At 37.4% G+C, this 16080-nt stretch overlaps 2 protein-coding genes across 3 annotated transcripts in view; both read right to left on the minus strand.

Moving 5' to 3' along the window:
- med30 (mediator complex subunit 30) overlaps positions 1–1225 on the minus strand; it is a 52438-nt gene extending 51213 nt beyond the window's left edge. For both annotated transcript variants that reach the window (XM_024298267.2, XM_024298266.2), the window contains exon 1: positions 1014–1225. In XM_024298267.2, the coding sequence (XP_024154035.2) occupies positions 1014–1187 (174 nt within the window). In that variant the 5' untranslated portion in view covers positions 1188–1225. The remainder of the gene's footprint in view (positions 1–1013) is intronic.
- A 9798-nt stretch (positions 1226–11023) lies between these two features.
- Positions 11024–16080, minus strand: part of slc30a8 (solute carrier family 30 member 8) — a gene marked incomplete in the record, with an annotated part of 11941 nt that continues 6884 nt past the window's right edge. Inside the window, 6 exon segments of the mRNA XM_024298263.2 lie at positions 11024–11620; positions 11830–11964; positions 12078–12183; positions 14845–14957; positions 15044–15192; positions 15291–15444. Coding sequence (XP_024154031.1) covers positions 11475–11620; positions 11830–11964; positions 12078–12183; positions 14845–14957; positions 15044–15192; positions 15291–15444 — 803 coding nt within the window.

Consider the following 16080-nt stretch of genomic DNA (forward strand, 5'->3'; position numbering starts at 1 on the left):
ACAACTTTTATCCTTTCTTTATTTTTTTTAAATAATTTTACCATGTTAAATTTTAACTTTTTTTCTCCAAATTTTACTCTCCTTAAAATGTTATATTTTTACTTTGTAGAATTTTGACTTTTTTTTTTCCCATACGTTTACAGCTTTACAATAACTTTTTTTTTCTTTCAATGTTACGAAAGTATTTTGATAAAAAATTTGACTTTTTTCTTATAATTTTACAACTTTAAACATGAAAATGTTACTTTTCCTTTTTTTCTTATAATTTTACGAATGTTTTATCATTAAAAAACATTTTCGCTATAATTTTATAATATTACTTTAAAAGTATTTTGACTTTTCTCATGTTTTAACATCTTTATTTTCATTAAATGTTGACTTTTGTCTCATAAAAATTTTCCTTACAATGTTACAATTTTACTTTCAAAAATGTTGACTTTTGTCTCATAATTTTATAATTTTACTTTCATAAAAACATTTCACTATAATCTTGTATTTTTATTTTTAAAATCTTTTGACTTTTTCTCATAATTTTAGTCTCATAAGATGTTTGTTTTCCTTATAAATGTACAGTTTTAATTTAATAGAATTTTGATTTTTTTTCTCATATCTTTACAGCTTTATTTTCACTTTTTAATTTTTTTTATATATTTTATAACATTTACTCTCATTAATTTCTAAAAGAAAATCTCATAATTTTACAATTTTAGTCCAATATATTTAGACGTTATTCTCATAAATTTACGGCTTCATTGTCATAAAATTTCTTTGTATTTCTTAGAATGTTGTGATTTTATTTTTGTAACATTTTGACTGTATTCTAATAATTCTGTAGTTTTTTCTGTTTTATCCTCCTATACTTTAGGAAGTGATGCAACAAATGTATTTTTATCTGCTGGTGCATTATTCCCATCAATCTTGATGTCATTTAGGGTTTAAGAACATCTTCCAGTGAAAGGTGCATCAAAACGAGCGACAGCAGCTGATGGAGGGAGGAGAGCCGACGGCCTCACCTGCATATTTCTCAGCAGCTGAAATATCTCCATGGTCCTCAGGACGATGTCTTGGACGGTCTCCTGTCCGATCCGACAAAGCGAGGCGGTGTTGACGTCTCGAGCTGCCTGAGCCTGTTGCTGTTGTGGGGGCGGCTGACCCCCGAAAGGAGGCACTAGTGGAGGGGTTGTCATGGAGACGAGATGAAGATGCTGAGGGGAAGAGGTTAAGGTGCAGGTCAGAGGACCTTCACATGCCTGGAACGAGAAAAAGTAAGGTTTGAGAAAGATCAGCTGTCAGTCACAACACAATAGATACATATTACAACCCAACTTTATAAAGCCCGTAAAAACAACAACAATCAAGCACAAAATAAAAGCAAAATATGAAAAAAGAAAATACAAAAATGGTGAAAGCAATAAAAACAGCAACACATCAGAGTAAGGTGCTAAAAAGTATTTATCTAAAGTCAAAATAAAAACAGATTCAAACATGTAAATTCAAGTTTTTCAAAATAAAACGTTTCCTGGCTAACTCTAGCACTGACCAGCTGACAGAGTCGAATTAAAGCATCAAGCTAACCTCACAGCCTCTAAAATAAGTTATCATCCAGCGTTTGAGTCGCCTAAACCTCCGTTTACGTCAGAGAAACGATTCCAGGTGAGACCCTGGACTTCTACGACACGCCACAAACATTTTTAGCGACGTAAAGTTGAATCTCCTCACATTTCAAAGTAGAGGATGTTAGCTAAAGAGACACGTCACTTCAGATTTCTCTGCATTTATTTCGGGTTTTGTTTACAGCCCCACGATGACTTCCGGAATATTGTTTAAATTAATTGTTTACGTTTAGAAACAGCGCACGAAATAAGGTTTTGTTCTACCTGTATTGTGGTATTTTCTATCTTTTGTTGACATGTCAAGTCCCGCGGTCCTCAGCTCAGCTGCTTCTCAGCAGGTCCTCCTGCTCTTGTTGCCACTTCAGATCTCGCGAGAACACAGTGATCTCGTCAAAGCAGGCGAGGAGGATAGAACATGAGAAGACATCTTTTTTTTCTTTGTAAAACTTATTAAATATGACTTTAAGCTTATTTTCAAAAACTCCACATGGTATTTTCAAAGTGTAAGAGTTTTAAAAGGTTTAGACTATGTTCTTCTTTAAAAAGACAAATAGTTGTAGAAAAACTAAAAAAGGCTAAAAAATAAAATAAAAAATATATATTTTTGAACGATTACTTACATCAAGAGAATGCAAAAACTTAACACACAATGGCAGAGTTGTTATAAATGCTGTATCTGAATTCTCATTTGTTTTCTCTTCTAATTTGTAACCCAATTTTTCATGTTTCCAGTGTCAAAATCATCATTTGGAATAGATTAGATTTTTTTTTGTTTGTGTGTTTTTTTTTCTATGAAGTAGGTTTTAACATGAAGATTTTAATTAAAAACGTCAATCATTTCTTGGGGACACAAAATTCTCAGTTTAAATAATTAACTCAAACTTAAAAAGATTCTTTTTTTTTTAATCATTGTTCAACTGCTACTTTTGACAGACCGATGCAAAAAATATATAGACCCAAAGTAGGACAATTTAGCATAAATTACGGTTAAAGTGCAAGTAATATATTTCACCCAAAAACATTTTTCCAACATACTCAGTAAATATTAAAATTAGTTGCTTTTATAGAGCCTGGCTGAACAATAACAATTTTGACACTTGGTAAAATTCAGCAAAATTCACCAGAAAAAAAAAGTAAAAAAGTTGCTCTGCCATGTAGAAAAGTAACAGGTCCACCAGTGGTTTGTGCAATGCTGCCTACATTTATTTACAATAAAAAGAGAGTCTGATTCACGTGTCCCTTTCTCCAATTAGGATGTTCTGTAATCATCCCCTTAAAGGGTTTTTTTTCACTTAATTCTGTAACTATCATAAAAATCCACTTTGATAGAAAGATTTTTTCATTAGAAATGATTTTGAACAAACTGTGAATTTGTTTTGTCACCTGAGGCATTAAGTTAAGTTTTTACAATCCATGTGTTCTTTTTTTTCTAGGTGATTTTGTGAGTAAAGGGATGTGGATTATATCTATTTCCACAAATTATTCTCCTTTTTGGGGGGAAATTTTGGTGGCTGGAGTCCACTAATGTTGTTAAACAGAAGGCAGGATGAAGAAGACCCCAAATACCCCAAAATTAATTTTGACAGTATTCGGAATTTAAGAGAACTCACATTATTCTAAAAGCTCTGAAGATCTGTTTGTACTTCCTGTTTGAAGCTCTGTTGAAAACAAAATAAAAATAAACCAGATCAGTTCCGCAAGTAACCACTGGGTGGCTTATTGTAAATGTAAATCGTTTTAGTTTTCCCTACCGTGTAAAAATGAAAATAAAAAATAAATGTATCAGCATAAACAAATGTATTTACAGTCTGGTTTCAAAATCTTTATGCCTAAGCTTCAGTCTGTGGATTCATTTTTTTTATAAACTTCTTCAATGATTTTGGATCTAAGACTTAAATTGTTCATAAATGGAGACCCACTCTGATCATCTTTTGATCAGTGGTCTTTTAATTATGATAAAGCTGTTTTTAGCCCAAAAGCCTGTGTTGTTTTCTACGACATAGTTTCTGCAGAGCGGCAGTAGAATTAGAAATTTGGCTTTGAGTTGTGGGCGGGGCCGTTGGCACAGAGTAAGTCCACGCCCTTCCTATCATTCATCTGTTTATCTGTTCTCCCACAAGCTTACAGCCCCTCACAATCCCAACTAGTACAAAAAAATGCAGATTGATTGACAAGATCTACGGCGCATGTGTCAAAGTCAAGGCCCGGGGGCCGGATCCGGCCCTCCAGGTAATTCTATCCGGCCCTCCAGATCATTTTATTTTAATGTTAATAAAACTGTTATCTTGCACTTATTTCTAAACAGAATTTTGACAAAATATATTTTTATGGAGAGTAAAATATTGAAAGTTATTTAAGGTTTAAGTTGATTTATTTCTGGAATAATATTCCTGTCTTTTTGTTATTCATAATTATGTTAAAAAGTTACGGTTTTAAAGTTTTTAAATTTAGCATTCTACTAGCTTTTTGGATTATTTTGGCAATTACTAAGATTTTTAGGCTATTGGATATTTCAGCTACATGCTAGCTGTTTTGGCTAATTTAGGTTTAATTAAAGTTTTTTTTAGGCTAGCATGGTGTTTAGCTAATATTTCAGCTACATGCTAGCTGTTTTGGCTAATTTAGGCTTTTTAGTAATTTTTTTTAGGTTATTATTGAATTCAGCAAATATTGCAGCTACATGCTAGCTGTTTTGTCTAATTTAATCATTTTTAAGTATTTTTAGGCTGCTTTGGATTGGCAGATTGGCTAATATTTACATGCTAACTGTTTGGCTAATTTTATTTTTTCCGTTTTTTAGGGTATTTTAAAGTTTAGCTATTTTTTTCAGCTGCATTCTAGCGGTTTTGGCTAACCTGGGTTATATATTTTTGCTTGTTTTTTAGGCTAATTTGTCGTTTCGCTAATATTTTAGCTGTCTATCAGCTTCAGCATTTTCAACTATCAATTTTAGCATCTTCTATCAGCACTAACATGTTCAGAAGTCAAATTTAGCTTACTCACACTAGCATGATCACAGGTAATGCTATATATCTAGTTCATTAATATGTTAAAAACTAACAGTTTTTAAAGTTTTAAAAATGTAGTTTTAGAGTCTTCAATAAATCCTTATCCTATTCAGCCCAGGACTTAAGGTGTGCTTTGGATTTTGGCCCCTGGGTGATTGAGTTTGACACCCCTGGTCTACAGTAAATCAGGACGCAGAGCCCAATGTGTTGTCAGGAAAGAAGGGGACAAAAAAGCATGTTAAGTTGCTCTGAGCAAAATCTCTGTTGCAGTAAGACTGTAAAAGGTGAACCGCAGTATAGCGAGGGAAAGCTGTAAATTCTCAGGATTGTCTTATGGGTTTTCTTCTTTTGTTCTTCAGATTTTAGAATTGCACATAAGTGATTTTTTCAATATAAAAGACTGAAAAAATGTTTGTCCCGTTGCTGTTTATCGTGTGACTTTGATGCCTGATTGTGTGTGTGCACATGTACTAAACTCTCCCCGGATCCTGAACAACTCTGGAGCTCATCTATCATACGGATCAACGTGAGAGAAACAGCGGCGTGCATTGATTAGCTGGTTGCCAGCTGATGGAAAATGTATTGATTTCAACGCGTTGCTGTGATCGAAGCGAGCTGAGACTAAATGAACATCAGAGGCCTTCATTCATCACACAGCGGCGCGTTCAGACGCCGCGGCCCACCTTTGGATGATTTGATGGCGGAGAACAATCTGAAGGGATGTAAACAAAAAACAAATGTGAATCAATGTTAGCGTGTGCAGTTCAGCTTTGTTCACATGTGAACTGCACACGCTAACATCTAATCGCTAATTTTGTTTAATTAAAAAAACATTATTAAGTTTGTCTGTATGCTTGGTACCATTGACTGCATATGAGAACTGGACTTAGTGACTCCTCCCCCTGGTGTTCCAAACAGGAAGTGGCTCCAAGAAGCCAAAATCCCATAGACTTCTACAGGGAAATAAACAGCTGTTACTCATTCTATTGGTCAGAATGTTTTCACGATATTTTTAGTTCAAGTAATTAAAACTGACCAATCAGATGGCTCAATAAAAGTGGGCGGAGCCTGCAGGCTTCAACATCCAACGTTCAAAACGTTTGACGGATTCATATTTATTTGATTTTTACTTTGATGACATCATATTTGGCATGTATCAAAAAAAAAAATGTGCGCACATGTCCGAATTACAAATCCAGAGCACCCCAACACACACTCACAAACGACAACAAATATTTTACACAAGGAAGGTGGGACTTCTGATCATCTGTCCCCTACCCCATCCCTGGTGGGGGGAACCAGGTCCTCAGCAATGGGGGCCATGTCCCTGAGGTCCTGGTTACCCGGGGCTGGGCGGTCTTCTCGCGACACATGAGTCGGGGATCACATTGCATCTGAGCCAGGGGGTGTCCGTGTCCCTGTTGCCCGGGTTTCAGTCCTTCCCCTTCAGCGTTGGACCCCTCCAATATTCCAACTGTGGGTAACCCGACCAGGCAATATTTATTAAGCTCTTCGAGGTCCCCCACTCCTCTTGGGCGTCCCCTTCCTGGGTGGGGGTGGGCGGCTCCTGCCTTGCTACGACCTACTACAGAGTAGGCAGGTGGTTGCCTGGCAAGTGGGGCGGTCTCCCTTTGTGGGCCCTGCCCAGAACTCCCATGTGGTGGGCTGATTCCCAGTGAACATTTCAATGTGGGTCCCAGATGGGTTTGTCCGCGGGCTCCATGGTGGACCCACCTGTGTTTTCCCACACTGGCTTAGGTGGGGACTCAGTGGTCTGGGTCCCTATGCTAACCAGCCACCCAGCGGACAGTGCAGCGTGTTAGCAAGCTCCGTTGCCCAGCGAGCCAGACTACTGAGTGAACACTCAAGCCAGATGGGCAAACACAGATGGGGCCACCATGAAACCCGCGGACAAACCCACCTGGGGCCCACCAATTCAGCCCAAAGGTAAACCACCTTTGCTGGGTTGTCTGGGGCTGGGGCTCCCCACGTTGGGCCCCCTGGCGTGGTGGAGACTATCCTCCTGGCTGGCCTGGTATCTGTTTTTTTATTTCATTGTTGGTAGCAGAGAAGCTAAAACCAGCAGCTAACAGTCATATCTACCTTTTTAAAAAATCTGCTAGTTGCCAGATCTGCAATAAATAGAGACAACCTCCATTTACTGCGGCGGACTCTAATGCTCTTTCTTCCTAACAACATGAAGGATGGGCTGTACGAGGGACGGTGTCAAATCCACAGACACTGTCTTCTGCAAAGGGCACCGACCGAGCCCCCATTGTGATGGAACACAACCCGTGTAGTAATTAATGGCTCAGGGATACCAGGAGTGAAAGGGATTATCTTTCCAGCTCGCGCCGGAAGTCCTGCTTTAATTGAATATGCACGGATCTGGTTCCTCCTGGGAGGAGTTCAGGTGGAGGGTGAAGGGAGAACAATGCAGCCGCATCTGAAGTCCATTCAGCTTCTTACAGCAAATTCACTTTCTGAAAATTGGGTTAGTGGTGAAGCTGAAGCCTCAGTCTGTGGTTCTGCAGGCGATGAGGGCGACAATAGTTAAGAGAGGATGAGCTGTTATCCTCTGGGTTTGTGCATTTATTTACAAATGAAAGACAACAAATACGGAGAGAAATTAGTCTCAACAAATTTACTAGATTTGTAACTCATACGATATATTTGTATGTACTTGCAACTGTGTATTCACACTTGAATAACAAAAAAAAAATACAATATACGCACAACTTGAGATTACAGCAGCTTAAAATGAATTTAAATTCAAACAGCACAAATCTTTACAAAGTACGCACCAATTGCCTGATAACACACAAACAAACCCACAATGTTGCACAGATCAGATTAGATCTCTTTTCAATAGGTTAATTCATGAGTCCGCTAGCTTGATGCTAACGTATAATGGGATTTCCCATAGGATGGCTAATGCTAACGCTTGATTGACCTTATACATACATTGCTGACTAAATTAATATCTTTACATGAATTTTCCAAACTCTTTTAAGGAAATATTTTGTTCATACTTTCTTCTTCTTCCAGAATAGGGTGTACTGCTATAGCGTGATCGCCACCTAGTGGCCAAACTGAAACGTCCTCCAGGAGAAGCAGAACAATTCTCCGTTTGAGAAACGATGTAACTCTGTATGCTATTAACAATCTCATTATTTAACCGCCACATTTTACAGTCTGTGAACTGTATCAGATTAATATGAAAATCTTCAAAACATATATAGATCATCAATGTATTTCTAAACAAATGTGTCTAAATGTGTAAACTCAAATTGAATTGAGTGAATTAAAAGAATAGAAAAAAGTTGAATCGATTCTGGATATTAGCCCTACTTTTCATGTCAGATTTGTATGTAGACGATGCGTTTAAATGCTGCTAGAATGCTGGGTCATTAGAGTTTTCTTATCAGAGCCTCTTTGAACTCAGATAGTCAATATCTCGTCATAAGTCAACATTTCTACCACTTTCTTAAACAGACGTGCCCAGATAATTAAGAATCAAAAACACAGTTAAACATAAATGTGTGAGTTACAAGTCAATAATTGAGACTAATTCATCTCCATAACCAACTGGCTTCTAGGATTATAGTTAGTCTATTTAATGTTAGAAAGACTTTATTGAACATTAAAGAGACAAACAAGTCAACCACAAGAGGACAAACACAAACATTTGTAGTTTTTTTTAAGTTTTCTGGATAATTCCTAAAAAATAAAAAAAATACTCATGTATTTAATCTGTTGTTCTGCAGGCTACTTTTCTGTAATACATTTTTTTACACAACTATTTAATAAATGAAATAAAATAAAAGACCTGAAGTTCCACAATCGCTCCAACAGAAATCAACGTTTATTTTCAGTTTAACTATATTACAAAACTTAAAACAAAACCACTGAAAATTCATATTTCACATTTTGTGGTCGCTTGAGCGCGTGTTACTGATGGCGGTGTGAACATAGCTTTAGGATGACAAGCCCAGTCGCCTCATTAGCACCCCCTAAGGTGAGGCGGAGTACTGCACCAGCTTCAGAGTTTAATTCCTCAATTAATGAAAGTTATTATGTGGTAAATAACAGAATTAAAAAGTCACAATGACGTATAAAAATGTATCTTTATTCTGCAAACATTTTATTTGAATTACTGATACAGATAAAACATACATATTACATTATTTCCAATATTTTTATTTAACTTTCGTATAGTAGGAGAGTATATTTGAGTTTTCTTGAGAGCAAAGGACGCTTCAGTGTCTTCACCTGGGTCTATAAGATGAAGAAAAAGGTAAGAAATAGTGACAAACAGAAGGATTTCAGCAATCCTGTGTCAGAGGTCATCTGCAGCTGAAGCATCTGAAGCTTCAGGGACTTCAGAAAACAAGATTTTCTGTTAGTTATTAATCCATGCTGCAGAATTCAGGACCTGTGCTGAAAACCTCTCCATGTCTGAAGGCCCCGATAATCCCCAAAGCTCTCAAACGTACCTTTTAAATAAGACAGCGGGTCTGTTTTGGTGCTGGTTGCCAGGCAACAGGGCTGTGCTGGCGGCGAATGGATGCTGCGTTCAAGAGATGAGTTCAAATGTTTGATTGAATAAGTGACTGCAGCTTTCAGAAGATTTGAATCCTCCGATCACACAACGGCGTTCTGTTTTATTGTTTTACAGAAACACGTGAGGATGCTCGACACTTTGACAGATGAGTGACGGTCCAAACAGCTCTGACCCGTCACGACAAGGACACCTGATATCTGGAGAAGCCCTCGGAGGCTGATAGGTGGCGGGTCGGTCCTCCCTGCAGCAGGAGGATTATTAGATTGGGATCTGTCGATTTTAGAGGCCGGGTCAAATCCCTCCCGTGTTTACCAAGCAGCAAACTGGAGGTCGCTGCGGTCAGGGTCAGGTGGGGTCACGACGGAAACAAAATCACTAAAAGACGCTTTTGTTCTCATTTTGTTGCCTGAATTTCAGAATAAAATAAACAAAAAGCATAAAAAATAAACATGCAAGATACAGATAAATGAGGAAAAATTAACTTTTGGAAATCTCATAAATTTCATTCAAAAAGCTTTTAGTTTAAGAGTTTTGAAGCATATTTGTAATTTCTTTTGGAATATATCCTTAAAACTTTGTTAGACATTTTCCAATTTGTCCTCAGATTTATAGATTTTTGTTTCATCTCTTTTCTTATATTACATAAAAACAGTTTGATTTCCATTTTTGCACTGAAAATATGACAATATTTACTCTCAGAATTGACTTTTTTGGATAATTTCAGGTTCATTGTGAAATCGTCAAGTAATATACTCAAAACAGTTTAATATAATGAACTTTTTAAGATGAAGCAAAGCCACGAGGGGCGTATAGTGGTTTTATCTCCATAGCAACCATTTTATTTTTTGGTCCCCTGTCAGTGACGGACAGGTCCATGTCATTTTTAGAAAAATCGGTCAAAGTAAATTTTTGGATTTCCTTGGCAACGGAGGTTTTTTGTTAACCACACCCCCATATCTAATATTTTCATACTATTTGTCATATAATTTTATTAAACTTGACCAAGGGACTCGTGTGTTACATTTTCACAATTTTCTTGTACAAAATGTGCGAGCAATAAGGAAACGCCCCTTTTGGTTTCATCTTCAACCGCGGCTCTGATTCATTTATAACTTTGTTTCTATATATAATTTTACCCTATTTTTAAAAACATAAATATATGATTTTATTCTGGTAATTGTACAGCTCCAACTATTTTATTTATACATTTAGTAGATTTAAAATTGTAATTAATTTATGTTGTTGTAAACTGGTCCTAATACTCTGTCGTAGTTTTGTTTTCGTTTTGAAATATTTTTGAGCCCTCTGTTAGAGTATGGCTGTGATGTCATCATTTTTAGGGAGGGAAGTTATTTACTACACCGGAGCGGGACGTGGGGCTGATCGACTCGGTCCGCTCTCTGGGTGTCGTGGTGAAGAAATAGAGAAACTTTAGTGTCATTTTGACTTTTTTATATGAATTATCAGGTATTTCTGTTTAAGAAAGTCAGAAAATCTTAAGTTTTCAACAGATATTATTCACTATCTAAGTTCAAACCGGCTGATGAGAAATCTCTGATTACCCAGCATTCTAGCAGCATTTAAACGCATCATTTACACACAAAACTTGGAGACGTGAGAATAGTCTCACGTCAGATTTGTGCGTAATTTTTACATTTTTTGTTTCAAGATGTTGTGATATTAATTTGTGCATTTGTAAATTGTATTTTTTCTAATTTTGTAATTTTTGTATTTATGCACAAAGTGTTTTGTATGAGTTACAAATCAAAAATGATGCGCGCACAAATCAGGGTGAGTCTATTTTCTCCCCATAAAATTATAAAATAAATACTTAAGAGTTGAACTAGAATTTAATTTATTTTTTTTTCACATGTTTGCATCACTTCCTGCAGGTTCTAAACATCTTTGGCACTTTAAGGCCAAACCATTTTAGTGATACTACAGTTTTTGGAGGAGAATTCACCTAATTTATCACAAAATCTGACCAATTAAAAAGTACATTTATAAACAGCAAAAGAGCCCAAAATAAAAAGACAACAGAATGAGTCCCAAAGGGAATCCAGTCGTCTTAGCACCCACAGGAAGTTCGTTTAGAAGGTTCCCTCCTCAGTTTTTAACTAAAAATTCTTGAAACTCACATTGATGATTTTGACGCTGAAACAATTAACATCTTCCTCAAAAAAGCACCTTATTTTTTTTGTTTTTAATGTACTGCCCCGCTTTAATAAAAACTGAAAGAAGAAACTCCCAGCATGCTCCGGGAGCTGCAGCCTCCGCCTGCAGGTTTTCCTATTTCTTGGGGTTTTCGCACAGCGAACATCCGGGTTTGAGGTCGGCTTGTCTCTCCATCTGAATGGTGACGGAGTGGAAGTTGTAGGAGGAGAAACACGCCTGTGTCATCTCCCGCAGGACCGTCTGAGCGTCCACGGAGTCATCTGTGGGGTGAAAGAGGACGGCGTGAGGCTCAACGGAACGAGGAAAACTCAAATGTCACAAATAGTTTGTTAAATTAAGAGTTCACTGAAGAAGGTTTTCCACTTGAGCTTAAAAACCCCTTTGAAGAAGCAGAACTAAAGTGTTGATAAACATTTAACTTAAGAGGATTAATAAAACTTTTGGGAAAAATCACAGTGAATGTTCTCACCTATAGCCACATGAGCCGACAGCATGGCCTGGTTCATGGTCAGAGCCCAGATGTGAAGGTTGTGGACCGCCGTGACCCCCTTCACAGCCAGCAGGCGGTCCCTCACTTCACTGTACTTCACCCCCGACGGCGTTCCTGAGCAGGAGATCAGCAGAGCAAAGAAAAGAGGCAGACGGGGGAATCAGAGGAGCTTTACGGAGACGAGGACGGCTTGTTTGAAGAGCTCGATGAGCTCGCAGGATCCTCACCTTCCATCAGGACCAGCAGGATGTCCCTCATGATGGTGAAGGTCGTGCACAAGACCAGGATGGAGAACAAGAAGGTGCAGATGGGGTCGGCGATCTTATACTCTGGCTGGAAGATGAAAAACAAACAAAAGTCTGGAAGATCAAGAGTTTGGATTATTTCTGTCTTTTGGCAACAGTAGAGAAGAAATCGATGACTGTAAAATAGTTATTTTTATACACAGTCTATGGAAGAAATAGATTCCTCAGGATGTTAACCCTTTAACACCAGAGCTCCAGTGTTTATGTTCTTTGAGTTACTGTAACTTTTCAACCGTTAACACGATAATTCCAGTAGATTCTGAAGGAGAAAAGCAGCTTGAGCTGAAATCACTGAAGCTTGTAGCTAAAAACTCTGAAGCTGATAGCTGAAAATGCTGAAACTGATAACCTGTTAAAATATTAGCTAAATTCGTAAATTTAACCTAAAAAATAAAAATAAAATTCTTAGGTAAACAGCTAGCATGAAATATTAGATAAACTTCAAAATAGTCTATAAAACTGAAAGACTAAATTAGCCAAAACAGCAACCGTGTGAATATCAGCCTAACTCCAAAACAACCTAAAAAACTTTTTTTTAAAAATGCTAAATTAGCCAAAACAGCTAGCATGTAGCTGAAATATTAGCTAAACTCTAAGACAGCCAAAAAAAATCTTAGTAAATGCCAAAATAGTCCAAAAAGGTCACAGAATGTCAATTTTTAAAACTTTAAAAATAACTTTTTAACATAATTATGAATAATAAAAAGGCAGGAATATTATTATTTAAATAACTCAATATTTGACCTCAAGATAACATCGGGCCATTAATATCAATAAAATAAAATGTTCTGGAGGGCTCCGGAGCCTTGACTTTGACACGTGCCCTAAGGTGTTAAAAGGTTTAACAAGCGGTAAATTCAAAATGGCTGCCCTTTTTAAAGATGGCCACCATACACTCAATGGTACAAAAATATTCCATTTCGGTTTCAATAAAATGCAGTCTTTGAACTTGAGAAGTACTTACAGAATACCAAATATATTATATGTACAAGTATATTATATTTATATGTTAGATTTTCTACTGGCAAACGTACGTTTCTGAAAGAGGGGATCCTTTGGCAAAAAGTAGTCTAAATACATTTTTTTATGCTTGAAATGTACTTTTTATACTATGTAAGTAAGTTCAAATTTAGTCTGAAGAAGTATTCACTTAGAGTACTTCCTACACTTCATGTACATGGTCTGGGAACCTCTGGAAGGTTCTCAAGCAAAAGAAGTTCTAATAAAAAGAAGGTTCAAGTCAATGAAGACTTTTATAAATGACTGAAAGAATCTTAAAAAATAATCATGGAGCTGCTCACATTTCTAAATGAGCATTTTTCTAAACACCAGAAAGAAGGGTATTATATTAATGTAGAAGTTATAAAAGCATAACACGCAGTCCTGTAATGTAACTGATTTTCTTCTTCTCCCATGACGGCCAGAAGAAGAAAATCAGAGACTGAAATAATCTCACATTTGATGCTTTTATTGTGAAATTGCTGCATGAAATAGCACACCAGTTATTCTGGAATGATGCGCTGTTGCTAATTCAGATCAATATCTCATCATTCATGGATTATTTAAGAGAAAATAAAAGAAAATTGATGGGCTCTTGTGGGCGTCTCATCAGACAGAAGCTGTGAGCGGTGCTGAATGGACGGCATGTGCTACCCGCCCCCTTTGATCGGCCCTCACTATGACAGTCATTTAAAAAACAGTTTTTTCAAAATGGTGGCTTTTCTGTAGGTTTTATCTCCATAGCAACCACATTAGATTTTGGTCGCCTGACCGTGACGAACAGATCTATGTCATTTTTAAAAGAATTGGCAAAAGTAATTTTTAAAATGTCCTTAGCAACAAAGGTTTTGTTAACCACACCCGCATTCCTAGTATTGTTCATATCTTATGTTATATTACTTCATTCAGCTTCACCCAATGATTCATGAATTACATTTTCAGAATATTTTGTAAAAAATACGCCACCAACAGGGAAATGCCATTTTTTGCCAGCTCGCCAGGTTATGGCGTTCAAAATCCGTTACCCATACCCCCCCCACCCCCCCAAGTAGCACATGTATGAAATTTCATGAAAATTGTTTGAAGAAAATTTTCCCTTGGTCATACTGTGGAAAAACGTGAAAATCACAACTATACACAACCACAAGATGGCTGCCACAAATTTGTAGCTTGTACTAAAGGTAATAGAAAAAACAATTCAAGATGGCGGCTGCTACTCGAGATGAAAAGTCAAGTTATGGATTTTTTTGCGTTTTTTTTAGAGTTTGCAAAAAGGGCGTTACCTGTTGCTAACATATCTTTGCAGGAATACAGTGAATCCTTGGCGCAAGCAGAACAAAACAATATGACATTAACAAAATATCTCAGTATCTAAGGAAATTCAAAAATGTACTTGTCTTGTTTGTTTTAAAAATCACATAGAACTGTTCGTCAGCCCCAGATGATCAAAAAATCCAATGGTTGCTATGGAGATAAAACTAACAGAAAGCCGCCATTTTGAAAAAAGTGTTGTCTCCAACAGATTGACACATGCAGCTCGATGGAAAGGGAAGAGGGGGAGGGGTGTGCAGCAGCCACTCAGCCGGTGAGGGCAGGTCGGGGGAGGGTCGCACCTGTGGGCCATTCAACGCCACCCGGGGCTTTAACTGTTTCCTGTTTATTTCTAAAAACAAAGATAAAAAGAAGTTACCCTGAAGAAGATGACGATGGCGCTGATGAGGACGCTGATGCTCTGGAGAAGGTCTCCAATCACGTGCACGAACGCTGCTCGCACACTTGCGTTGGCCTGCTGAACCCTCCCACCTGGTGTGAGGAGAAAGTACACGCCCACAGGGGTGTGATGTCACCAGAGAGTTTGTACGTGAGCGAAACGTGACGACTGGACGAACCGTGATCCGGCTGCTCCATGTCTATGAGCTCAGAGGGGACGCCGTTTGACTTCTGGTTGTTGGGTTTTTCGCTTTTGTGGGCGTGTCCGTGTGAGCCCAGCCCGCCGTGGCTGTGACCGTGGCCCGATTGGTGCAGGGTGACCGCCATACTGGTCATGAAAAATGAAACAGAAGTGCTTGAGTTTCCTCTTAAGCCCCCCATCCTCTAATGGACATAATTAACCCTTAAACACAAAATTTTACTCACATGATGTTGGCCACCACCGCACACCCAGAGGTTACGAGCATGATGCTGCCCTCGATGGTGAAGTCATCCGTGACCAGCCGCTCCACCGCCAAATACACCAACACGCCCGTGACCAGCCAGATGGTGAACACCGACAACAGCGCTCCCAGGATCTCTGCACACGAGAGCAGGAAGAACTTTGGGAAATAAATATTAATATATTGAATTTATACAATGTATTATAATATAATTTCATATAAAAAATTTCAAGTGACGAAAACTCATCATAAAATGCTTGTTTCTGTCATTTCAATTTAACAATTTTATCTCCCAATTGTAATGTAATACAAGATTTTTTTTAGCTTTAAGTTAAATTTTATATTATCTGTATAAATAAAAACAGTCTAAATGTGCTGCATGTTTTTTAACATTTAAATTAAGAGTGATTTTATTAGATATTATTCACAAATAAATTTGTTTTTTGTAAAGTGAAGTAGATTAAAGAGGTCAGCTGTATTCGGTTTAGTTCATAAAAATATAAATATAGTTTTATTATTCAAAAATTGTTAAAAAAATAAAGACTTTAAAAGACTAAAAAAATAGTACAGAGATTCAAAGCAGGTAAAAAGTCCCCATCAAACACACAGCAACAGGGCAGACCGTTGACTGTATGTGAGTACTGGACAGAGGGACTCCTCCCCACTGGCATTCCAAACAGGAAGTGGCTCCAAGCAGCCAAAAATCATTCTATTAATTCAATTCAATTCAATTCAATTCAATTTTATTTATATAGCCCAATATCACAAATTCA

This window comes from Oryzias melastigma, linkage group LG11 (assembly GCF_002922805.2).
Source record: "Oryzias melastigma strain HK-1 linkage group LG11, ASM292280v2, whole genome shotgun sequence".
Classification (NCBI taxonomy): Eukaryota; Metazoa; Chordata; class Actinopteri; order Beloniformes; family Adrianichthyidae; genus Oryzias; species Oryzias melastigma.